The sequence below is a fragment of the Glycine soja genome, chromosome 13 (genome assembly GCF_004193775.1).
Source record: "Glycine soja cultivar W05 chromosome 13, ASM419377v2, whole genome shotgun sequence".
In the NCBI taxonomy this organism is placed as follows: Eukaryota; Viridiplantae; Streptophyta; class Magnoliopsida; order Fabales; family Fabaceae; genus Glycine; species Glycine soja.
Genome location: NC_041014.1, coordinates 4,673,509 through 4,700,978, shown reverse-complemented (window position 1 = coordinate 4,700,978; position 27,470 = coordinate 4,673,509). Strand labels below are relative to the sequence as shown.

Sequence of the window (27,470 nt, the reverse complement as noted above, 5' to 3'; positions counted from 1 at the left end):
ATAAAAAGCAACAGTGGGCAACCAAAGAATTTCTTTTGAAAAACTTGAACTCAAAATTCTTTGTAACTCTTACATTTTCTGAGAAACCAGTTCTTCAAAGTTCTCTCTCTCTCTCTCATTCAAAGGTTCAATCTTTCTATAAACAATGGCTCCCAAAAGAAGTGATCTTGATAAGGTTTCATCTATCAACAATGTTGAAGATGCAAACAATGTTTTCCCTAAAGATTGGTTCATTCCTGGAAAATGGGTGAACTTTCAAAGTCTGAAAAAAGAAGGATTTGTTGTAAAGGACTTATTTGATCGTGTCAGTTGGACCCAGTTCCTGGCACTAGGGTGATACACTCTATTCTAGGGAACTACTAAGCAGGATGGAATCATCATTCATGGAACTGTAAACAAGAGAGAGCCGATCATCTCCCTTAAGACGGTTGTTGCAACGACATGGTGCTCTTAAGTAGGCCTAGTCTTCAATAAGGACTAGGAAAAGAAGATAACCCAAGAAATGGAGGATTTCATGCTTTATAAAAAGCAATGTCCAAAGTCATCTGACAAGAAGGGTCTGGTCAGTTTTCTAAAGACTACCAATCTCAATTATATGTACAAACTCATTCATAGTTTCTTGTTCAACATAGTTTTGCCTTTTGCCTAGAGTGAGATTAAGAGACTATGTAAGTGATAGAGACAGATTTTGCATGTACAAAATCATGGTAGGCAAAAAAGGTAAATTTGTCTGAACCATCTTCTTTTGTTGGCTTAAAGCCTTCAAGGAAAAATTTCACACCAAGAACAAGAAGAACCTTATTCCTTACGGGATGTTGTTTACTTAGATCCTAAGGAATAATGGAATAGGAATCTCTGTGATGGAACCATCTAGAGGAACCACACAGCTCAAAGGTTTGACCTTTGTTAAAATGGGAATATTCGATAACTTCCCTGAAAATGCTCAAAAGCATATAAGAAGAAAGGTCAAGAAGGAGCAAATACAGTCTGTAGAGTAGCAGTCAAAGCAAGTTCAATCATAATCTAGTGATCCAGAGTCTAAAGAACCATCTAAGCAAACTCAGAGGGAGAAAGCTCAAACGAAGCCTAAACCCTCCAAACCTAGCCAGTCCAAACTTAAACTCCCTACCAAAAGAAAAGATCCACCTCCATCATCTAACCCAAAGCCCTTTAACCTATCCAAAAGATCCAAGAAACAACCATTTTCCAACCTTTTTAAACAACACACAAGAGGAAGGAATTAAATCTGTGTATGAACCTGAATCTCAACCCCCACCAAAGAGATCAACCATAAAAATCAAACATCCCCAACCTCAACCTTTGCCTATCTCACCACCCAAACAACCTTCACCATCAAGCACTCAAGATTATGAACTAGAAATCCTCGACACTCCAACCCCTCAACCTTTACCTTCCTTAGTGCTTCCTCTTCAACCGACACCCAAACCTACCTCTCCTATTACAAGCAAAAAAAAAGGTAGTTTCTCTTGCCAAGGCAACTTGATTATCTCTCACAAAGTCTATATGAAAAGCTAAATTAGATAAGCAGCTTGAGAGGAAAAATGCTCTACAGATAGAAGTTGGTATTATTGCATTTGTTGAAGCTATGACTATAGAAGAGAATAAGAAGAAAGCAGCTGAAGAGACTACCATATTTGTTGTCAATGATGAGCCAATTCCAAAAGATGTCATCATTCAGTTTGTTCAAGCATAGTCTACACTGAAAGTAAAACAAGCTGAGTTGGAAGAGCTTAAGCAACTTCAATTTGCAATTGGGCATGACACTGAAGTATTCTCTATAGATGCAGCTTCACGCCAAGTAGAACTTGAAGTGGCAGTAGTCCTAGAAGATTTAGACCCTCTAGAGAAGGAAGCTCGTGAAGAGGAATTAGTTCAATCTGTTATTAAAGCCTCTCTTCAAGAGTCTGAGGATCATGTTATTGAGACAAACTCTGGAGACACCATCAGACAAATGGACATTGTCTTATCAAAAGTACTAAGTGCAGACACCATTAGACGCTTTAAGGTTATCTATGGACCATCAAATTCTAATAGTATTGAAGACATCCAAGAAGGTCTAGAACACATGAAAGTGATACAAGCCACTATAGAACCAATTAGACTGTCCACTATTTTTGCCACTCTTGATAGTCATCTGACATGAAAGAATGAATAGTAATCTATTGAGTGGCTACTTCCTTCAAGATCATTCCCTTCCTCTATTACTTCTTTTGTTGTTTCTGTTGAACTAGATGTCAATGTTAGATTCTACCCTGGTTTCAGAGGACATCGCATCTTGGAATGGCAAACCTACAACAAGGTCTAGAGAAGCATACTGGATTTTAGGATGTAGGTTCTTTATCCTGAGATACAAAAGCTCAAACTGGAAAATCTTAATCTACTTAAGCTTTGGAATGAAGGACTCCCTAGGATTAATCCTTTCTCTTATCCAATTTGGAACACCCTACCTGAAAAGGAGCAGCCTACTCCTAGTGTTTATGGTGCCAACAGTCCAGACATTCAAATGTTTCCTCCTCAACAGATTGCTGCTCCTTAACCCAACAACATTATCTTTGAGCATCTGCCAACCAAGTGTAAAGTGTATCCTCTGGGTGCAATCACCTAGAAGAAAGGAGAAGTTGAATCTCGTGATACACCTTTCTCTACTCCCATGGATTTACCACAACTGATGGGTCTGATGTGCACATTCAACATTGTTCTTCCCTGGGATCACTCTTAGTCTGACATAAAACCTTTCAAACTAAAGAGATTTTGTTGGCTGATCCAGAAGCTAGTCCATACTTCCTTGACTGGGAATTATCAGATTATGGACCAAAACTTTGAATGAAAATTATCTACCTACAGAAAGGAGATTCGATTAAGACAAGTTTTTTTGGGTAGGATTCACAGACTTAACACTTGTGTGCCCTTCATTTTGGGAACTCAGTTCTCATGCTTGGCCACCTCAGACACTAGTTTTCACATTACTGTTAACAAGCCAGTCCTTTCATAGAAGATCAACTGCTATAAGGGCAAAGAGTTTTTCCTTGAAGATGAGGAAGTTGGTGTCTCAGTGTGTTTTGTTAAAGCTCGCCCAGGGCGAATGCTTAAACACGAGCTTGCAATGCTTCAACACAAATATGAGCTCACATTTCTAGATGGTCAAGCAATACACAGATACTACAAACTACAGTAGTTTTGCTTTGGCTTGGAACCTAACGAGAAGCCACATGTTGATACTTATCATCGTCAAGTTAGACGTTGTTATCAAACTCTAAATCATGCTTGCTTTACTTCAGCAACTCCCTTCAATAAAATAACAATAAAAGGTTGTGGCAACCCATTACAAGTCCTAAAATAGGCCCAAAATACAATTAAAAATGAAAATAAATCATATTCTAAAATATGCACAAAGTGTGACTATATGATGTGGCAATGGGGTGTAGCAAGCAAATGCTCACCTCCCCCTCTAAAATTTAATTGGATTGGGCTTCTCCGAATTCAATTAAACTTATTTCCCAACACACACATCAAATATTCACTTAATGCACGTGAAATTACAAAACTACCCCTAATACAAAAACTAGTCTAGGTGCCTTGAAAAACAAGGGCTGAAAAATCCTATATTTCTAGGGTACCCTACCTACATTATGGAGCCCTAAATACAAGGACAAAAAATAATGAAATCCTAATATATACAAAGATAAGTGAGCTCATACTTAGCCCATAGGCCCGAAATCTACCCTAAGGCTCAAGAGAACCCTAGGGCTTTCTCTTGCATCTCTGGCCTAATCTACTTGGACTCTTCTATCCAATTCCCTTGCGGGGTAGGATTGCATCAATAGGCCTCGCTTAGTGAGACACCAGCTGCTAGCCTTCACAAATTTCATCCTTTTTACTTGAAATTGAAGTTGAAACACATTAAATTCACAATGTTGGGCATTTCTACTGAACAAAATTAAACTAAACCTAAAAATATGTACAAACCTACAAAAAAAACCATAAATTGGGAAAAAGACAAACATTTTATAAAACTTTTCTATACAAAAGTTAGTCGCAAATGACGACTAACAAACTCCCCCAAATTTACAGTTTTTCTTGCCCTCAAGCAAAGAAAGAACAGTTCACTTGTCCTCAAGTGACAAAATCACAGTGGTTATTCAAAATTGTGTTTGTTTCCAAGCATTCAATAACATGACACAAGTGGCATACAATGCTTCAATCAACATCTTTTCACAAGATATGCCGCTTTTCAAAGATATGAACATGATAATTAGGCACACAGGTAAAGTAAGCTAGCAAGCAAGACAGATATCAAGGAAGATTTCACAAGCCAATGCCTCACAGTCACTATTTCTCTCTAGCACAAGTATTTAAGGCTATTTCTCAATCAACAACCAACACAAGTCTCAATCTTTGTAATTCATCTCATGCCATACAGTCACAAACACACAAATTGAATCCGAAGGGCTTTTCTTGGCTTGTAATGAGGCTGGGCTGCAAACAAAATGTGGTTTTTCTAGGATGCAAAAATCTTAAGTTCTAGGAGAGCATTCGTCCTTAGATCAACCCTTTTTCTCTTTTATTCCAGCTTCAATTACTTGCCTTTTTCATTTAAGGCACTTAGTTTTGACAACAACACACGCTTAACTTTTATTTTTGGAATTTATTTCTTCTTCTTCTTCTCTTTCTTTTTACCAGCTTTTACTTGCTGCTTATTGATTTTGCTGTGTGTGCTGTCATCTTCTTACCACAATTGTTGTCACCCAATAAACTCCCCCAAATTTGGGACAAATTTGGCTTGAACTAATATGCTCTCCTACAACCTAAGACAAGGTAGATGGAGATTACAATTTATAGGCTCAGGGATCAAGTCAATCAATCAAACTTTCAACTCAACATAGGTGCAAGGGATAATTCTTTCATGCACAAGGTAAGCTTTTTGGTTAAGTATCTATTTCAGTCAATCATGGCCTTCATCATAATCAAACTCATGCATTCATTCAGTAATCAAAGATTCATACAAAAATCAGTACTCTATGCTAGTCGTTCCCTCACAATTAAAGATCACACACTCACCGGGCTGTGGCTAGTGATTATCTTCACATTCAATCTGTCAAACCAACTAACATTTTCAACCATGTATCTAATCCATGTTCTTTCTCTTCTAGTTACTGAATACTTATTCAAAGCATACAATCTATGCATTACAATTCACTCAATTCATGCCATTGATCAATCCACTTCATTCTACAAACACAAGATTTTCAATCAAACCAAACCACTACAATATTAATCAAATTGAAAACTGTTTGTTGGATTTCCCCTACAGTTACTTTTTGGTCCACTTTTTCTTTATACAAATATGTTCAAGGGAAATCCGGTTTGCCAAAAAGCGCACCAGATCGTCAAATATTTAAAATTAAAACGGATGAATCCAAGTATCGAACTCAGGGAACTAGTCTAAGACATGGTTAAATTCAGAAATAAGGCATTGTTGAAAGAAACATTGATAATTGATGATTTGGAATAGAATTAAACTAAGTCTAGGCTAAAAACAGTAAAAATGCAAATAAGTAAAATTTACAGCAGTAGGTAAAGATGTTGGGTCTTTCTAACAGATCAGCTGATCCATATAAAGATATTTCTCTAATCAATCATGCTTTTGTGTTCTATGTTGTAGCCTAAGTTACTAAACCTCGATCCCTAGTTAGACTGAATCAATCCAAGCTTCATCCTCAGATCCCTCTTGTTGGACTAGGCTCAATTTAGACAGCCCTCCTAGGTTTAGACTAACTTAAACTAAGCTTCATCCTCAAATCCCTCTTGTTGGACTAGACTTAGCTTAAATAGCTTACGAATGTTTAGACTAATTTAGCCTAAGCTTTGTTCTCAGATCCCTCTTGTTGGACTAGACTTAGATCAAACAACATTATTGTAACAACATACTTAAAACCAAAACTTAATCCGCAGATCCCTCTTGTAAGACAAAGTTTCAATTCTGTTTCATTCAAGTTTTAGGGCAACAATACATTTCTCAACGCTAAAGTCACCTAACTAGGCACACAAATGGTTGATTAGACCAAGAGCATACAAAATTTAAGCACTGAAAGAAGCATTGAACACAAGAAACACAATCAATTAGATATTAAAATAATTACATCAGTTGTTCATTAGAAATCCCCAACAAGGGTGTTTAGCCAGCCATTACAAAAAAATCCCTAATAATAATAACGAGATTACAAAACCTAGGTATCTCTGCAAAAGCTGCTCCTCTTGTTGCCTCCAGAGCTCTATTCGCGAAATAGGCACTGTACTGTGTTCTGGAATGTTGTAAAAATTTGTGCAAAAGTTTTGTACCCTAATTCTGCACAAGACAAGCTTTAAATAGGCTCTGAATTCGCGACGTTGCGCTTAGCGCCACCCTCGCGCTTAGCGCGAGTAAGTGGATTTGAGCTTAGCATCAGTCGTGCACTGAGCCTAGCTGAAGACAACTGCTGTGCTTAGCGCACTGATCTCGTGCTTAACGTGCGACCTTGATATTGATTCTCTGCTAGATTCTTTGGTTGTGCTAAGCGCGCTGAATTTGCGCTTAGCGGTGGGTGTGCGCTTAGCCCACTGATGAGCTAAGCTCAACTGTCACTTTTAGCACTTCATGACTTAGCCTCTTTTTCACCTGAAATTGTGCATATTTCATCATTAAATCCAATGGAAATATTCTAGAGACAGCTTTAACCATAAAACAAGATTCATTTACAAAATCTCTACAAAATAACCATAAATTGGGGGAACTATACAAGTTTTGGAAAATGTTTTCTATACAAAAGTTAGTCGTATAAGACGACTAACAAACTCCCCCAAGTTTACAGTTTTGCTTGTCCTCAAGCAAAGAAAGAACTATTCACTTGTCCTCAAGTGACAAGCTACAGTGATCACTCAAAAATGGTGTTTTCTTCACAGAGAAATTCAATCATATGAACTGAATATCATGGACTGCTTCAATCAATTGCTTTTCACAAACATGCAGCTTTTCAAAGATAGGAACATGCACATTAGAGTCACAACTGAAATAAGCTAGTAAGGATGGCAAAAATCAAGGAAGGATCATCAACCAAACCTCACAGTCATTGTTTCACTCAAGGTCAAGTGTTTAGGCTCATTACATCATAAACAACTAACACTAGTCCCAATCTTTGCATTTCATCTCATATCATACATCAATGAACACACAAAATTGAATCCAAAGGACTTTCCAGGCTTGTAATGGGGTTAGGCTTCCAACAATTCATGGTTTTTCTAGGATTCAAAAGCTTAGGTTCTAGGAGAGCATTCATCCATAGATAAACCATCACTTTTTCATTCATTCACATCTTATACTTGCCTTTTATTTAGGTTCTCAACTTCATTTCATTATTTTGCAGCATACACACTTATTAATTTCATTTGTACTTACAGTTTTTTTTAATACAATATATACAGAGACATTATGTGTGTATATAGAAATAGTATGTATATGCTATTTACTTTGACCATTTCAATTCTTACCCAGTGCCTCCCCCAAATTTGGAACAAATTTAGCTTGATAATTACTCCCCCAAATTTGGGACAAATTTGCTTTGAACCACGCTTCCTGTAGATGATGCTCTCCTACAACCTAAGTCAAGGTAGCGGGAGATAACACTATATAGGCCCAGGGTTCAATCAATCAATAATTCATTCAGCTCAAACTGGGTACAAGGGATAATTCATTCAAGCACATGGTTAGCTTTTTGGCTAAGTGGCTATCACAATCAAACATGACCTTCATCATCCTCAATTTCCATGCATTCAGTCCATACTTCAGAGATTCACGCAAAAATTAGTACTAAATGATAGTCGTTTCTCTCAAATTTAAGGATCACACTCTCACCGGGATACGGTTAATGCATTCCTTCACAATCAATCTGACAAACTGACTAACATTTTCAGTCACACTTCCAATCACATGCTCATTCTCTTCTAATGGCTTCAAGCTTGATTAAAACAATTATCTAATCATTCCAATCCACTCAAATCATACAATTGCTCATTCAAATCATTCTTAAACACTCATTTCATGCAAAACAATTCATTGCATATCATTTTCAATCAATTCACTGTTCAAACACTCTTTTAGTACAAGCAAACAACTCAAAGTGCTGAAATTTAAATAATTGAAATTTAAAAGAACTGAAATAAAAAAAAACTGAAATTAAAATGACTGAACATAAATCATAAAATAACTAAAAATAAACTAAAATTTTCAAGATGCACAAATTTAAATGTCCTGCTCCTGTGGTTGCTCCTGTGCATGCTCATTAAGGTTCAACACCTGAGTAGCTAGTGAATCCTGAGAGATAGGCTACTCTAACTCAGATGCTGGTGCAGATGGTATGGCATCATCAAGTATGGGTGCTAGGGATGGTTATGGAATCTAGTCTATAGAAGTCTCCTCCTCTTGAGGGGTGAGCTCATCCTCCCCCTCTGCTGCTGCTACTGGCTCCTCAGGAACAGGCTCCTGGGCTGCGGAGGCCCCACCCCCTCCAGAAGGAGAAGGCTGGGCTCCTAGCCAAGCCACCTGCGCATAAAACTCATCCATGCTCATAATGGATGGCAAGCCCAAGCCCTGAAGGCTCTGCATGATGATGGACTGCCCCCTGTGGATGCTCTAGAGCATGGAGTGCAACATCTTTGGTGTAAATATAAAATCTGATGGTCCTTCAGATATAGGAATTGGAAATGGTATTTGTGTAGATGTAGGAGGAATAATTGGAGTCTGAGTGGGAGGTAATGGAGCTATGGAAGAAGAAGGAGCTGGTGTCTCTGGTGGTGCTGAAGTAGTGAGGGCCTCTGACCTCTTACCCCTAGCCTTCCTTGGCCCTCTAAATGTCACTGTTGGATCATCAAGATTCCAACAGTTCTTCTTAATATATGCCAAGTTAATGGCAGGGCTCAAGTTCTCCAAGGATCTAGAATCTGACTGGACTCCTCTGGCCTTGCATAGAGTTGTGATCAAGGCAGGGAATCCAAGTCTGGATGTATCATGTTGTGCAATCAAAGAGATCTGGTGGGAGATGAGGTACCCCAAATTCATGTCCATCTTCATAATGATACCATAAATCAACTTGGCTCTGTCCTAGGTGATATCAGATGTGTGGGAGGTAGGAATGATGCTGGAAAAGGAAAGAACGCTCCATGTCTGAGCTAGAGAGGTAATGTTCTTCCTCAAAATCTTTAAAGGTTGCCCATTAGCATTAAGCTCGAATCCCCTCCTTGGGATACAAAGCTTAACAGCCAACTCCTGAGGATCAGGCCTCAGGAGTGCAAATCTGGAATATGTACACAAGTTCTCCCCCTCCTCCAACACTACAGGGGTCTTCAGAAATGTATTAAGAGTATCTTCATCAAATTTCACTAAGTGACCTCTCACCCTCACTTGCTTAGGTGATTTATCCTCGGGGTCATAGAGGTTGGCGTAAAACTCCTTCACAATAGCGATGTCTATGCTACTGTAAAAAAAATCAGTCAGCTTCTCATCCCAATGTTTTCTCTCGAGTTCCTCCTTGAACTCATCAAACTCTATGTAATAAACTACCACATTCCACTCTGGTAGTAGCTTTCGAGGCACCACAATGTCAGTGTATCTCTCCCAAGCCTCTAGGGATGTGAATCTAGACCTATCAAATCTGCCCTGGGTAGGTGTAGAAGGAGCTTTCCTCTTCTTAGATGCCATCTGCAAAATATCAGACAAACACAAGAGATTAGCACAGGTTATTTTCTCAAAAACAGAAAAACAAAACTAAAACTTTGACTGGGCGCTTAGCGCAGCATGCTGAGCTTAGCATGCCTTATGAAATTTTTCTCAGGCGCTAAGCGCAGTAGGCTGGCGCTTAGCTCGAAGACACAAAAAACATTTTTTTTGCAGAATAGGCTTAGCACACAATTGAGCTTAGCCTATGTCTACAATGTTTAAAACCGAAGAAAGTTGGAGCTTAGCGCAGCATGGCACTCTTAGCTCCGCCTCAACAGAATAACACTCAGGCTTAGTGCATAGGGCGCGCTTAGCTTGACTACAAAAACTTAAAAGACAATGAGAGAGTTGAGCTTAGCATAGCAGGACACTTAGCTCAACACACAACAAGGGCTTTAGCGCACAGACGGGCTTAGCCTTATTCAAAGGAAAACTTACAGAAGCAAAGTGGCGCTTAGCCTAACAGGTCAAGCTTAGCGCTGAACAAAAATTCTCAAAACCTTAATGTGTGAACACTAGTCTTGCTTAGCGCATAGACACGCTTAGCGGGCTCATCACTTACGTTCATCAGCAAGGATGAATGCGCTTAGCGCGACATGGTCCGCTTAGCGCGTTCATCTGGATATCCATAATTTTAACAACTGCAATGAACAGGCTAAGCGCACAGGCACGCTTAGCGCGTTCACCGCGATTTCCAGATAGAACCACAGGGGTCTTCACCCCTTTCAGCCACAATGCCCCTAATGGGCTTCTAAGTTACCTAAAATCCTACATAGACTAACCCTAAAACTAATAACCTTAACCTAACAGCATACAACTAAGAAAACAAAAAGTCATCTATCCTAAGGTTTGAAGAATGAAAAATAAAAATGGAAATATGCTAAGTTACTTGGATTGTTCTTGAAATGAAGCAACGAAGATGCAAGCAAGGAGTACACACGCAACAAAAAATACACAAGTGCTCAAGGTTAGGAAGGTGCAGAGGTTTGGGTGCAAAGGTACACCCAAAGTGCCCCTGCCTTTGATTTTTAAAAGCTGAAATTCGTATGGCAAGCTTAGCGCACAACTGCGCTTAGCGTGCCAATGGGACGTTTGAGTTTAAAACCCAAGTGCTTAGCCTAGCCTCGCGCTAAGCCTAACTTGAAGTTGTAAAGTCCCATAAGCACCTGGGGCTTAGTGCGGCAGGTTGCACTTAGCACTTTCTGCAACACAAAAAATCTTTCTGCAATATGCGCTTAGCCTGAGATGTGAGGCTTAGCGTAACATCAAACTTCAACTTACAGAGATTAGTTTAGGCTTAGCACAACAAGTGCGCTAAGCGAACTTCCAAGAATTCAAAACCCGTAAGAGATTGGCACTTAGCACCTCCTGGCCCGCTAAGCCCAGCTTAAAAACTCAAGTTACATAATGGATCAGGGGCTTAGCGCAAGATAGCACGCTTAACACTGCTACAATAAAATTCTTCCCGAGAAGAAGTGGCGCTTAGCACATCATCCACACTAAGCCCACTGGTTAAAGTTCAATTACCGCAAAGATGTGGGGCTTAGCGTAGTGATGTGCGCTTAGCTGAACTATGCAGCCAATTAATCAGGGGTCTATGCGCTTAGCGCAAGCAAGCTCGGCTTAGCGCAAGGACTGCGCTTAGCGGATAGACAATTGCAAAAAAATTTCTAAGTCTTTTTCTGTCAATCTCTTCACACAAGCTCAAAACCCCTTGTTCATTACTAAACAAGTTGAAATTAATCATAATCACAAGCAAGATATCCTAACTACATGCAAGAGATAAGAATGAAAAATAGAAAAGGGAAAGAAAAGCTGGGTTGCCTCCCAGTAAGCGCTATTTTAACGTCACTAGCTTGACACATCATCCTGTTATCCAGGATTCAAGCGTAGAAAAGTGTTCAATCTTTCCATAGCTCCACCATGATATTGCTTCAACCTTTGTCCGTTCACTACCCATGTCCTGTCAAGATCTTTAGATTGAGGATCACAAAGGTCAAACTTTCTTGATGGTAAATGGTCCAGACCACTTTGATTTAAGCTTTCTAGGAAACAATTTAAGTCTTGAGTTGAAAAGCAACACCTGTTGTCCTAGTTGAAAGTCCTTCTTGAGCAACTTTTTGTCATGATACTTCTTAACCTTTTCTTTATACAGCTTTGAAGATTCATAAGCAGTCAATCTCATCTCTTCCAACTCCAATAGTTGCAGCCTCCTTTGTTCTCTGGATGCAGTTTCATCAAAGTTCAAAAATTTCAAGGCCCTGTATGCTTTATATTCCATCTCCACTGGTAAATGACAAGAATTTTCGTACATCATCTAAAATGGGGATAATCCTATCGGAGTCTTGAATGTTGTTCTGTATGCCCATAAAGCATCATCTAATTTAATGGACCAGTCCTTTCTAGTATAAGCTACAGTCTTCTCCAAAATCTTTTTCAATTCCCTGTTTGATACTTCTACTTGCTCATTGGTCTGGGGGTGATAAGGTGATGTTACTTTTTGTATCACATGATATTGTTTCAAAATCTTCTGTAACTGATTATTGCAGAAGTGCGTGCCTCCATCGCTAATCAGAATTCTGGGCACCCCAAATCTTGAGAAAATGTTCTTCTTCAAAAACTTCACCACAATCTTAGCATCATTATGCGGGGTAGCCACTGCTTCAACCTATTTAGAAACATAGTCAACAGCCACTAGTATATATTCATTGCCAAAAAATGAAGGAAAGGGACCTACAAAATCAATCCCTCGGCAATCAAATACCTCAACCTCCATGATATTTTGTAGAGGCATTTCATTTCTTCTTGATATACCTCCCATCCTTTGACATTGATCACAGTGTAGCACATGTTGGTGAGCATCTTTAAAGAGTGAGGGCAAAAAGAATCCGGATTGGAAAAACTTTGTCGCCGTCTTATCTCCACCATAATGGCCACCACATGGAGAGTTATGGCAATTCCATAGTATACGCTTGGCTTCTTTGTCACACATCTTCTTAGAAGATTGTTAGCTTCTATCTTGAATAAGTGTGGATCATCCCAAATATAGAATCGAACATCATGTAGAAATTTTTTCCTCTGCTGCCAATTTAAGTCTTTTGGCATGATTCCTGCCGCTTTGAAGTTGTCCATATTGGCAAACCAAGGTCTCTCACTCAATATGAATAAAGATTCATCAAGGAATTCATCTCTAACTTCAGCTTCTTTTGATGTGACTTCTTCATTCACCAATCTAGACAAATGGTCTACTACAACATTTTTCAATCCCTTTTTATCCTGAATCACCAAATCAAATTCTTGTAACAACAAGATCCATCTTATTAATCTGGGTTTGGAATCAACCTTATTGAGAAAATATTTAATAGCTGCGAGATCAGTGTAGATGATAACTCTTGATCCTACCAGATAAGATCTGAACTTTTCAAGTGCATAGACAATTGCCAGCATTTCTTTTTCTGTGGTAGCATAGTTCACTTGTGCATCATTTAGAACCTTGTTGGCTGTTAGGCTTCTGGCATGTGCACCGGATCGCACAAGTAGTATAAAACGGTAAGAACCGAGTATCGAACACTTGGGGAACTTGTTAGATAAGTTGCCTCAGATATCTTAAGAAGGGGGGTTGAATTAAGATATTGCAAACTATTTCCCCAATTAAAATTCTATTTCAATTTCAATGCAAGTTACAAGTTACCTTAAAAATGAACTCTTAAATAATGATTCAAGTAGAACAATCTGAATATAAATGTAAAGCAATAATAAATAAAAGAGTTTAAGGGAAGAGAAAGTGCAAACTCAGATTTATATTGGTTCGGCCACACCCTTGTGCCTACGTCCAGTCCCCAAGCAACCCGCTTGAGAGTTTCACTATCTTGTAAAATCCCTTTACAAGTTCTGAACACACAAGGACAATCCTTCCTTTGTGTTCAGATTTCTTTACAACAAGTGACCATCGGTCTCTCAATCCCCTTTGTGAATTTAGAAAGAAGAGAAGAATAAATCTCTCTTGAAAGAGATAGATTGTACAATCTGAGCACTCAATTAATTCCTTATTGAATTGCAAGTGTATTGGCCAAGGAATTCTTAAGAGGATAAAATGTGTTTGCTCTTTGAGAGAATAAGACTTTTTGTTATGAAAAACTCTGAGCAAATTCGTGTTCCAAGTCACATATAAATAGACCTTTGGTGGCCATGTAAAAACCATTTGAAAAGATGTGACTCTTAGAAATAATTTTCTGAAAATCTCCTCTGGTAATCGATTACAAGATTTGTGTAATCAAGTATAGGTTTTAAAATTTGAATTAAAACGTTTATTAACTGTTGGTAATCGATTACCAATATTGTGTAATCGATTACACAGTCTAAAATTTGAATTCAAATTTTAATAGTTGTTGTAAACCATTTTTGGCCACTGGTAATCGATTACATCCTCTGGTAATCGATTACCAGAGAGTAAATCTCTTGAAAAAGACTTTTTAAATTTAAATTTCTTGGCCAAACCTTTTGTTATTTCAATTAGGAATTCCCTTCCTAAAATACTAGTGATCTTCTTGAAGTTGTATCTTGTATTCTTGAATCATTGTCTTGAATTAAACTTGAGAAGCGCATTTTCATCAAATCATCACGATCATCATCAAAAAATCAAAGACAAAGGCTTTGCTTCTACAATCTCCCCCTTTTTGATGATGACAATTTAATTCCTGAAATCAAGATACAAGCAATGTATATGCATGATATATTGTGTTCACTCCCCCTATGTTTTGGAATTGATGATCACTTGATTTCTAAGCTTCTCTACCACCCCATTTTCTCCCCCTTTGGCAACATCAAAAAGCCAAAGTTTGTGGGAATCAATATTAGATAATATAATGAAGTGGACAAAGATCAATCATAAGTCATAACCAAACATGAGCAAATCATAAATAAGTCATAATCAAAATATAATCCAAACAATCATAATTCAAAACCACATAGAATCTAATCATAAAAGACTAAAGTCCAAATACCAAAAGATAAATAAAGTGCAGAAAATGATAAGTTAAATACCATAGCCAAAATACACGACTTATAAGAAAAAGAAAATTAGAAAATAAACTCTAAGAAGGTGGAGGTGGTGGTGGAAGATCGAAGCTCTGATGAATATAACCCACATCTTCTTCAAGCTGTGTGAGATGGATATCCATTCTGGCAAAGCGATTATCCAAAGAATCAAAACGTTCACCAACATAAGTACGAAGACCCCGTAACTCGGAAAGAACTTCAGTCATAAGGGCTGAATCATCTCGCTGAGGAGGAGGAGAAGGAGTACGCTCATCTTGTGGAGGAAGTGCATCTTTCTTCAACCATTGACCATTCCGATCCTTACGGTATCCAAATGAAGTGACTGCACCAGCACCAATAGCAAAGGAACGCTTGACTTGAACAAAAGGTTCATCATCAAGCGGAATTTGAAAATGACGGAGAAACAGAGTGACCAATTGAGGGTAAGGGAGAGGTGCATTGGCTTGTAATGCCTTATGCATTCGGTACCAAACCAAGTGAGCCCAGTCAATCTGACGACCGGTAAGGAAAGCCCACATCAAAATCAAGTCCTCCTCCGAGGCTTGAGCCAAATTTGAAGACCGGGGAAGCAAAATTCTAACAATAATGTAGTGCATGATGCGATTATCAAAGGTCAATGATCCGACCTGCAATCTACCGGTCATTTCAGCCTGGTCATTACAAACCATACGGCGAGCATCATGACTCGAATAATCAAATTTCCAGTCATAAAAAATGGTGCCCTCAAAAGGTGCACCTTGACTGGGTAATTTTGTCAAAGAAAAGAACAAAGATTGATCAATGGTCATGGAAATACCATGCACCTCAGAAGAAATAATGTCATCCTGAATTTTTAAATTGCTATAAAAGACTTTGACAAGTTCAGGATAGTAAGGTAATTTTAAAGACATGAAATCAACCAAGCCAGAGTTTTGAAACACTTGATAACAGTCAAATGTCTCATCATTGAAGAAATCTATGTCTAGGTACTTAGGGTCTAAAATGATCCTAGAAGAAAATTGAGAAAGGTACCGTAGACATTAATCATCCGAAGAAAACAGAGTGGATGATCTTGGAGATGATAAGGAAGGATGGATAGGTGTTGTGGGTGTTTCAGATGGTTTGTGGCGGCGATGGCCAGCAGCAGCGGTGGAGGAGGATGATCCTTTTCGCTTCTTCGATGATTCTTCCATTTGATGAAGTTTTAGTGAGTTTCAATCGGTGGAATCGAAAGAGGAGTGTAAATGAGGAAGATTGGGCTTTACAGGACGTGTTTTGGTGAAGAATTGAGGAAGATATGAGGATTTGAAGATTAGGGATGAAGGAGGCACGAAGAAGAGAGTGTGGCTGTGCAGCATGACTGGTTTCGTAGGTATTAAAGAGGAGGACGAGATGTAATTGATTACAAGGTGTGGTAATCGATTACCGGAGTAGGAAGCCTTCTGGTAATCGATTACAGGCTGTAGTAATCGATTACAGGCTGTCTGTTCTGGTGTAATCGATTACACTGAATGGTAATCGATTACCAGAGCATTAACTAGGCTAGTTCCTCTAGAAAATTACCTATGTCTATGCTAAATACATCTAACACTATTAATCATCACTACTAAATGTATTTAATTCAATCATTCAAACATCAAACACACAATAATGCATCAAACCATAATAACAAGAATTTAAACAAAATCAAGCAAAGTAACATACTTAAAACAAACAATCAATAAAAAAAAATAATTCAATCAATCAATCCTTATTTATCTAAATCACTAACATCTAAGAGGCCTAATTCCCTTCTAATAGAGAAGAATGTTTCTTTGGGGAGAGGTTTTGTGAAGATATCAGCAAGTTGATTCTTTGTATCAACAAACTCTAACACACAATCTCTTAGAAAATGGTGCCTAATTTCTATATGTTTAGTTCTAGAATGTTGAACTAGGTTTTTGGAAAGATTAATTGCACTTGTATTATCACATCTAATAGGTATATGGTCAAGAAGGATTCCATAGTCAGAAAGTTGTTGCTTCATCCATAAGATTTGTGCACAACAACTGCCGGCAGAAATATATTCTGTTTCTGCAGTGGATAAAGCAACAGTATTTTGTTTCTTACTATGCCAAGAAACTAGAGCAGATCCAATGAACAGACAAGTTCCACTTGTGCTCTTTCTATCTGTTTTAGAACCGGCAATGTCTGAATCAAAATATCCAATTAAGGTGCATGTGGAATTTCTAGGATACCATAAACCTATGTTCATAATGCCTACTAAATATCTTATGATTCTTTTAACAACACTAAGATGTGATTGTTTAGGATTTGATTGAAATCTAGCACACATACACACACTAAACATTATATCAGGTCTGCTAGCAGATAAATAAAGAAGTGATCCGAGCATACCTCGATATTGCTTAACATCTATTGACTGACTGGTTTCATCTTTATCTAGATAGCAAGCAGTGCTCATTGGTGTAGCCATGTGCTTAGCATTTTTCATGCCGAATTTGTGGATTAACTCTTTGCAATACTTGGGTTGATTGACAAAGATACCATCCTTGGTTTGTTTAATTTGCAATCCAAGAAAGAAATTAAGTTCTCCCATCATTGACATTTCAAACTCACTTTGCATGTCATGAGAGAATTCCTTGCACAATAATTCATTAGTGGATCCAAAAATAATATCATCAACATAAATTTGAACTAATAAAATATCATGTGATTTTCTCTATATGAAAAGAGTAGTATCTACTTTTCCTCTAGAGAAGTCCTTTTCTAAAAGGAACTTACTTAGACGCTCGTACCAAGCCCTAGGGGCTTGTTTCAAGCCATATAAAGCCTTTTTGAATTTATAGACATGATTTGGCTTATCCAACATTTCAAAACCTGGTGGTTGTTCAACATATACATCTTCTTGAATTAAGCCATTTAGAAAAGCACTTTTAGCATCCATTTGATAAAGCTTAAAATTCATTATGGATGCATACACTAAGAGCATTCTAATGGCTTCTAATCTAGCAACTGGAGCATATGTTTCTTCATAATTTATACCTTCTTCTTGATTATATCCTTTTGCAACTAATCTAGCCTTATTTCTAATGATTATGCCATGTTCATCTAACTTATTCCTAAATACCCATTTTGTTCCTATGATGGGATAGTTTTTAGGTTTCTCAACAAGTTCCCACACATTGTTTCTTTCAAACTGATTCAGTTCTTCTTGCATAGCAATTATCCAATTATCATCTATTATGGCTTCTTTTATATTTTTAGGTTCAATCATAGATACAAAAGCCATATTATTGCATCATTCTTTAAGAGAATGTCTAGTTGTTACCCCTTTTGAGATATCACCAATAATGTTGTCGAGGGGATGATCTTTTGAGGCTTTCCATTCTTTTGGAAGTTCATCATTTGATTTGGCTTCTTCTGGAGGGTCTTCATTGCTTCCTTTCCCTTTTCCTTTAGAATCTTGTCCATGAATATGAATTTGTTCTAAAGATTCTGCAATATCATCTAGTATATCTTTCTTGACAAAATAGCATTAGATTCATCAAAAGAAACATGAATGGATTCTTCAATACTCATAGTTCTTTTGTTATATATTCTATTTGCTTTACTTTGCAATGAATATCCAAGAAAGATGCCTTCATCAGATTTTGCATCAAATTTTCCTAGATTATCTTTACCATTATTAAGCACAAAACATTTGCAACCAAAAACATGAAGATGTGAAATGTTAAGTTTTCTACCATTATATAACTCATATGGGGTTTTCTTTAAAATGGGTCTTATTAAGGCCCTATTCATGATGTAACATGCAGTATTGATGGCTTCAACCCAAAAATATTTTGGAAGAGAAGTATCATTTAATAAAGTCCTAGCAATTTCTTCCAATGGCCTATTTTTCTTCTCAACAACTCCATTTTTTTGAGGGATTCTAGGTGCAGAAAAATTATGCTCAATACCATGTTCATCACAAAATAATTCAAAATCTTTGTTTTCAAATTCACCCCCATGATCACTTCTAATGGATGCAATCTTAAGATTTTTCTTGTTTTGTATAACTTTAGCAAGTTTCCTAAATGCTTGGAATGCATCACTTTTATGAGTAATGAATAATGTCCATGTATATCTTGAGAAATCATCAACTATGACAAGAGCATAGTAATTTCCTCCAAAACTCATAGTTCTAGATGGACCAACTAAATCCATATGCAATAATTGTAAGGGTTGAGTAGTTGAAACAATATTTTTGGGTTTGAATTAGACTCTAGTTTGTTTTCCCTTTTGACATGCATCACATAGTCTATCTTTTTCAAATTTTAATTTAGGCAAACCAACTACTAAATCTTTTGAAATTAATTTGTTTAAGTGATCCATGTTTATGTGAGCAATTCTTTTATGCCATAACCATGGATCATCATCTTTGCTAAGAAAACAATGATTGTATCTAGTTTTAGGCTTAAGTCTATCATATATACATTGTTGACTCTATATCCTACATGCTTTATATTAGTGTCATGCTTATGTTCTATAAGACATTTTTGAGAATCAAATGATACTAGATAGCCTTTGTCACATAATTGACTAACACTAAGTAGGTTGTGCTTAAGACCTTCAACAAGTAGAACATTTTCAATGGAGTTTGAAGAATTTGTACCTATTTTACCAACTCCAAGGATTCTACCTTTGTTGTTGTCACCATAAGTTACATGCCCGCTTTTCTTGGGAGAGATATGTGTAAACTTTGATGCATCTCCAGTCATATGTTTTGAACATCCGCTATCTATGTACCATTCCTTCCTCAAAGACACCTACATGATCAAGTTTTTGACTTAGGTACCCAAACTTTATTGGGTCCTTGTGTGTTAGTGTAGACTAAAGATCCTTTTGGGACCCATATCATTTTAATGTTGTTGTAGTATTTCTTAAAATAACATGTAGATGTGCCATGCCCTTTTCTTCCACAATAAAAACAAGTGATAGAACTAGAATTATATTTTTGTGTGGAAGCAAAGAGGTTTATATGAAATTTTTGTTGTTTTTCAGGTTTATATCCTATTCCAGCCTTATTAGAGACACATCTTTGTTTTCCTAATATGACATCTAAATTGTTTTTACTAAAAGAAAATTTTGCAAGTGAGTTTTTCAAATCTTTAATTTATTTTTCATATTTTCCACAACAACTACAAGAATCAGATATTTTCTTGTCAGAAATAGTAGAGATATAAACTTTTTCATTTGATTTATAAATTGAGACTTCAATTCTAAGATTATCTAATTCTTTATTTAATTTTGAAATTTCATTTTCTAAATCTGAAATTGTTTTCTTAGAAGATGAAACTAACTTTGCAAGTTTGATTGACTCTTTATGCAAATCAGCAAATGCATCTTGTAATTCACCAAAAGAAATGGATAAGTTATTTGAAGATGTTACCTCTTCATCGCTTTCATAACTTTTAGCCATTAGACAGAGGTTTATCTCTACATTTTCTAAATCTTCAGAAGATTCCATATCATTGTCATCCCATGTGATGTAAGCTTTCTTCATTTTCTTTTCACTAAAATTTTTCTTTTCAGATTTCTCCATCTTTTTCTTGAAGATAGGACAATCAACCCTCAGATGTCCAAGTTGATTGCATTCAAAGCATTTTGGAGTAGAAGATGAAATTTTTGTCCTTCTTTTAGATTTAAAATTTGGTCGCCTTTGACTTCCTCTAACTTTCAGAAACTTGTTGAACATTTGTACAAAAGGCTAAGATCATCATCATCATCTTCATCTAGATCAATTTCCTTATCACTTTCTTCTTGGATTGAAGATGAGGCTTTAAGAGCAATTCCCTTCTTTTTCTTATCATTTTCTTCATGTTGATTTAATCTCAATAATTCCATTTCGTGTTCCTATAACTCTCCAAATAGAGTAGCAAGAGTCATGTTAGATAAATCTCTTGATTCAGTAATGGCTGTTACTTTAGGTTGCCATTCTCTGCTTAAACATCTTAATACTTCGTTTATGAGATCTTCATTTTGAAAATCTTTCCCTAAAGCTACAAGATGATTTACTATATGTGTGAACCTCTTTTGCATGTCTTGAATGCTTTCATTTGCATTCATCCTAAATAGTTCATATTCATGAGTTAATGTGTTTATCCTAGATCTTTTAACATTTGTTGTGCCTTCATGTGTTACTTGTAGAGTGTCCCACATTTCCTTAGCACTCTTACAATTTGAAACCCTGAAATATTCATCCATTCCCAGGGCAGATGTAATTATGTTTTTGGATTTTAAATTATATTGTACTCGTCTTCTATCCTCTTCAGACCATTTATCTCTAGGTTTTTCTATTGTTTTGCTTCCACTTGTTGTGCTTCTATCTAGTGTGGTTCTTTCTACTATGGTGGGTATATAAGGCTCTATTTCAATGGCTTCCCAAATGTTTAAGTCTATTGCCTCAATAAAAATTTGCATTTGGGTTTTCCAGTAGTGGTAACCCTCTCCATTAATGATTGGAGGTCTATTGATTGAATTTCCTTCTGGAAATAAGAAGTTTGTTGAGGCCATTATTCTTGAAGTTTCTAAACTTTATACAAGAATGAAGCTCTGATACCACTTGTTAGACAAGTGGCCTCAGATATCTTAAGAAGGGGGGTTGAATTAAGATATTGCAAACTATTTCCCCAATTAAAATTCTATTTCAATTTCAATGCAAGTTACAAGTTCCCTTAAAAATGAACTCTTAAATAATGATTCAAATAGAACAATCTGAATATAAATGTAAAGCAATAATAAATAAAAGAGTTTAAGGGAAGAGAAAGTGCAAACTCGGATTTATACTGGTTCGGCCACACCCTTGTGCCTACGTCCAGTCCCCAAGCAACCAGCTTGAGAGTTTCACTATCTTGTAAAATCCCATTACAAGTTCTGAACACACAAGGACAATCCTTCCTTTGTGTTCAGATTTCTTTACAACAAGAGACCCTCGGTCTCTCAATCCCCTTTGAGAATTTAGAAAGAATAGAAGAATAAATCTCTCTTGAAAGAGATAGATTGTACAATCTGAGCACTCAATTAATTCCTTATTGAATTGCAAGTGTATTGGCCAAGGAATTCTTAAGAGGATAAAATGTTTTTGCTCTTTGAGAGAATAAGACTTTTTGCTATGAAAAACTCTGAGCAAATTCATGTTCCAAGTCTCATATAAATAGACCTTTGGTGGCCATGTAAAAACAATTTGAAAAGATGTGACTCTTAGAAATAATTTTCTGAAAATCTCCTCTGGTAATCGATTACAGGATTTGTGTAATTGATTACAGGTTTTAAAATTTGAATTAAAACGTTTATTAACTGCTGGCAATCGATTACCAATATTGTGTAATCGATTACACAGTCTAAAATTTGAATTCAAATTTTAATAACTGTTGTAAACCATTTTTGGCCACTGGTAATCGATTACATCCTCTGGTAATCAATTACTAGAGAGTAAATCTCTTGAAAAAGACTTTTTAAATTTAAATTTCTTGGCCAAACCTTTTGCTATTTCAATTAGGAACTCCCTTCCTAAAATACTAGTGATCTTCTTGATGTTGTATCTTTTATTCTTGAATCATTGTCTTGAATTAAACTTGAGAAGCGCATTTTCATCAAATCATCACGATCATCATCAAAACATCAAAGACAAAGGCTTTGCTTCTACAAAACTTGTGTTATTTGGTAAGCTATTTCAGCAAATAGGCTTCTAGTGTGTAAAAGTAAGTGTGAATATGAACTAGTGTATAAACTATCTGTGCAAAAAGAAAGAAAATCACGCGAGAGAAATGATGTGTAAAAACAAGTAGAGAACACGTTGGTCTTCCTAATAAGTGCCTGATGCTAAAAAGATATTCTCTACCTAACAATGCTCATGTGTTCTTATGGTGTCTCCTGAGATACTAAACCCCGATTCCTCATGATAGTTTAGCCTAATCTTTATCAAGCATCATCCGCAAATTCCTCTTGTAAGACTAAACTCAACTAGGACCGCATCTAGACATACATACTCAACTAACTTATCGCACCCCGATTCCTCGTGAAAGCACGACAGCTCAACCCTACACTATCAAGGACTTTAGAGTCAGACCAGTTTCCACTATTGAATGACCCTAACAAAGCATACATCTACGTGATCAAGGTAAAGGCATATTGGAATGAAAAGCAGATAGCACAGAGAACACATAAAACATCATTAAATAGATAGAAATATATTTACATCAGGTACCTATAGGGAAGATCCAACAGAGGATTTAGCTTTCCATACTAGGAAGCCTTCTTAACAACAAAGAGAAGAACAAGATGAAAGATTGCAAAAATACAAGTGGTGAGGATGTCTCCTTCACCTCTAGGATCTCACAATCACTCACAAACTCATCTCAAGCTCTCAAACCGGTTCCTGCTTCAAGCTCTGGTCTCTGCAGATCTTTACACAACAAAATCTCTCAAAACTCTCTGGAACTTGGACCTTTCTCTCTCTAGAAATCCTAGACATGCAAAGCTCTGAATCCCAGTCCATACTCCCTTCACAAAATCTGATTTCAGGCTTAAATAGGTGGCCTTGTTCATGCTCGTGCGCTTAGCGCACGTATGGACCGCTTGGCGCACATTAGTGATTTTTGGCTTAGCATGCCTTTCTCGCTTAGCGGATGAACTGAAGCGGTGCGCTTAGAGAGATGAAGTGGTGTGCTTAGCGAACCTGTACAGCTCATCTTCTTCTGGATTCTTCCTCGCACTTAGCCTAGGAATGTTGCGCTTAGCGAATGCTCACTAAGCCAACAGATTGGCTTAGTGAGAAGGTGAAAACAACCTTTTCCAAAGCTTGCCTAATAAACCTGAAATTGAGAGAAAATGATTATTAAACACACAAAATGAAAATACTAAGTATTTATTACTTATACTTAATAGAAAATACTTATAACATTACAAAATAACCATAAATTGGGAGAGTTTGGTACAATTTATACAAGTTTTATACACAAAAGTTAGTCGTTCTCACCGACTAACACTGGCGTAGTATATAGCATGAAATAAAATTCCCTTCCTTTGCCCAAGCACTGCACCTACGACGTAATCACTTGCATCACACATCAGCTCAAATTCTTGTCCCCAATCTAGTGCTGTAATTACTGGAGCAAACACTAATCTGGTTTTCAAATCATTAAATGCATCCATACACTCTTCATTAAACACAAATGCAACATCTTTATTCAACAGATTGCTAAGTGGTTTGGTGACTTTTGAGAAATCTTTTATGAATTGTCTGTAGAACCCGACATGTCCTAAGAAGCTTCTCACGCCCTTGACATTCATGGGAGGAGGAAGTTTCTCAATCACATCAATCTTTGCCTTGTCCACCTCTATTTCCCTTACTGAAATCTTATGCCCCAACACTATTCCTTCTTGAACCATGAAATGGCATTTCACCCAATTGAGAACTAGATTGGACTCTTCACATCACTGTAATACTCTTTCAAGATTGGATAAGCACCCTTCAAAAGATGGCCCAAAAATAGGGAAATCGTCCATGAAAACTTCAATGCATTTTTCCACCATATAAAAAAAAATAGCCATCATACATCTCTGAAATGTAGCTAGGGCATTGCACAGACCAAAAGGCATGCGCCGATATGCAAATACACCAAAAAGGCAGGTGAAAGCAGTCTTCTCTTGATCTTTGGGATCTACAACAATCTAATTATAGCCAGAATATCCATCCATAAAATAATAATAGGATTGCCCTGCAAATCTTTCAAGCGTCTGGTCCATGAAAGGAAGTGGATAATGGTCCTTCCGGGTGGCATCATTCAGCTGCCGATAGTCAATGCACATTCTCCATCCAGTGACAATCCTTGTGGATATCAACTCGTCTTTGTCATTCTTAATGACTGTCATGCCTCCTTTCTTGGGGACAAACTGCACCGGGCTAACCCATGCACTATCCGAAATGGGGTAAATAAGGCCTGCTTCCAGCAACTTAAGCACCTCCTTACGCACCTCTTCTTTCATGATTGGATTAAGTCTTCTTTGAGGCTGTCTCACTGGTTTGTAATCAGATTCCATATTGATTTTGTGCATGCAATAAGATGGACTAATTCCTTTCAAATCAGATATGTGTCATCAAATGGCAGCTTTGTGTCTCTTCAAAATCTGCACCATCTGATCTTCTTCTATTTTCTTCAATAAGCTACTAATAATCACTGGTTTTGAGTCATTGTCCTCCAAAAACACATACTTCAAATGTGCAGGCAAGGTCTTCAATTCTGCATTTGGTTTTTCTATTTGCCCACTGTTCTTCAATTCCTCAAATGCTGAATGTCGCTCAGAAATTTCTCCTGCACCTTCCAATTCTTTAATACAAGTCTGCACTTCATGTTCCTCCTCTTTAGTAAGGCATTCTACATGATTAATCAATGCTTTCTCCAAAGGAGAATGCAGTGCCATGGTTGTAGCTGTTGTTTCTATTTCTTGTTCTACCTTGTCCAGATCAAAGCGAGCTTTCATATCATTTGGATAATTTATTGCTTCAAATAAGTCAAATGAGGCTTTTTGATCCTCCATGCTCAATTCTAGTTTATATTTCCCCATATCTACTATGCAGTTGGTCGTGGACATAAAAGGGCGGCCCAATATTATAGGAATGTCAAGATCTTCCTCTATATCCATAACCACAAAATTTGCAGGAAAAATAAGTTGTTTGACCTGAATTAAGACATCCTCAATCATTCCATATGGCCTTGTGATGGAGCGGTCAGCTAACTGGAGGGTCATGCATGTAGGCATTATCTCTATCTCTGCAAGTCGTCGGCACATGGAAAGAGGCATTAAATTGATACTAGCTCCCAAGTCTATGAGAGCTTTGCCTACAGCAACCTCACCAATACAACACGGTATCGTGACAACTCTAGGACCTTTATGCTTGGGTGGAAGAATGCGTTGAATCATAGCACTACAGTTACCTTCCATAAAAATTCTGTCAATGTGGATGTACCGGTTCTTCTTGGTTAACATATCCTTAAAAAATTTGGCATAGAAGGGCATTTGTTGAAGTGCTTCTCCAAATGGCAAAGTAATTTCCAATTTCTTGAAGATATCAAGAAATCTGGCCAAATGTCGCTCTTTATCTTTCCGGGAGGGTTCCAATGGATAAGGTACCTCCTTGCATTCAGTAAGAGTAGCCTCTTTCTTTTTTTCTAAGTTAGCCTCACTCTTGCCCTTCTTCTTATCAATCTCAACAACCTTTTCTTTTTCTTTTTCTTTTTCTTTTTCTTCCTTCTTCATTATTTTCTCTTGACAGTCTCTTATTGGTGTGTCTCCTTCTTCTTCACCTTCTGCTTCCTCAACAATTTCTTCAAGTTCAACTAAATCATCAACCGGTTCCAGCACCAATTCATTAGCTAGCTATTATTTAAATCCCTCCACCTTCTTATCAGCTTTACTTTCCTTCACTTGTATCGCCATTTTGCTTCTAGTCATCATAACTTTACACTCTTCTTTAGGATTTTTCTCTGTGTTTGTTGTAAAGTTGTTTGATGGTCTTTCAGGTAACTGCTTTGCAAGTTGGCCAACCTGGACTTCCAAATTCTTAATTGTAGACTCAGTGCTCTTTTGGCTAGACATTGATACTTGCATGAATTGAGCTAGAGTCTCTTCCAGCTTCGTGGTTCGGTCATAGAGACTTGGCATCTGTTGTTGTGGCCTTGTAGATGAACCACCCTGGTCTCTGTTGAATTGGTTACGAGGGTGATTTTGCCACTGTCTCTACTGTTGATACTGATGGTTGTTCTGAAATCCTGGAAATCCACTTGTATTGAAATTGCCTCTAGGCTGATTCCCCATATCATTGACTTCATGTGCAATTTGCTCTTCATGAGGGATACAACATCCAGATTCATGAGCTCCACCACAAATTGTACATCTTGCAAAATAGAAGAATGTGAAGTTTATGCAGAATGTAGCTGAGTTGGAAACTTACTGAGTGTTTTTGTTAGTGTCTCTAGTTGCTTGGACAACAACTTGTTTTATGCCAACAGAGCGTCCTGTGATGTTAGCTCCAATAAACTATTCTTGGTAGGAATGTGGGCTCGGTCTCTCAAAATGGCTGTCACTAGCAGCCATGCTTTCAATTAAGTCCATTGCTTCGTGTCATACCTTAATTTCGTCCGAGAGTACTTGCGGTCGGTCCTTGAACCTTGTTTGCTCCCTTCAGAACCCTCGAAACAAGCATCATTGCATAATCCCTAAAGTTTCACAACATTCCGGAAGGAAAAACAAGCATCGTTGCGTAATCCGTAAAGTTCCGCAGCATTTCGGAAAGAAATCAATAAAAAAACACCATGAGGGGATGTGCTTAGTGAAAAAGGGGGGTGTAAATAGCAACCAAGCTCACTTGAGCCTTCCTGATTTTTCCAAAAGAAGGCGGTGCCTTCTGGTGGAAGCAACCCAGCTCGCTTGGGTGAGCTGGGCGGCAACCACCTCTCTCTTTTCTCCTATAAATAGGGGAAGGAGGGCAGAGAAATGGGTTAGCCCTTCTGGTATTCAGAAATCTCTCGAAATTAGTGAGAAAAATTGTTTCCGTGAAAAAAATCCAAGTCGAGGTGTCTCCTTAACGCTTTTGAGACGTTTCCCTAAGTGATTTTGA

At 37.4% G+C, this 27,470-nt stretch overlaps 1 protein-coding gene across 1 annotated transcript; it reads right to left on the bottom strand.

Annotated features, from left to right (window-relative positions):
* Nucleotides 1–24,949: 24,949 nt before the first annotated feature.
* LOC114381536 lies at nucleotides 24,950–25,840 on the bottom strand. Its single transcript, XM_028340810.1, has one exon. It carries the CDS (start codon nucleotides 25,838–25,840, stop codon nucleotides 24,950–24,952), a length of 891 nt encoding a protein of 296 aa, XP_028196611.1.
* Between the last annotated feature and the right edge of the window lie 1,630 nt (nucleotides 25,841–27,470).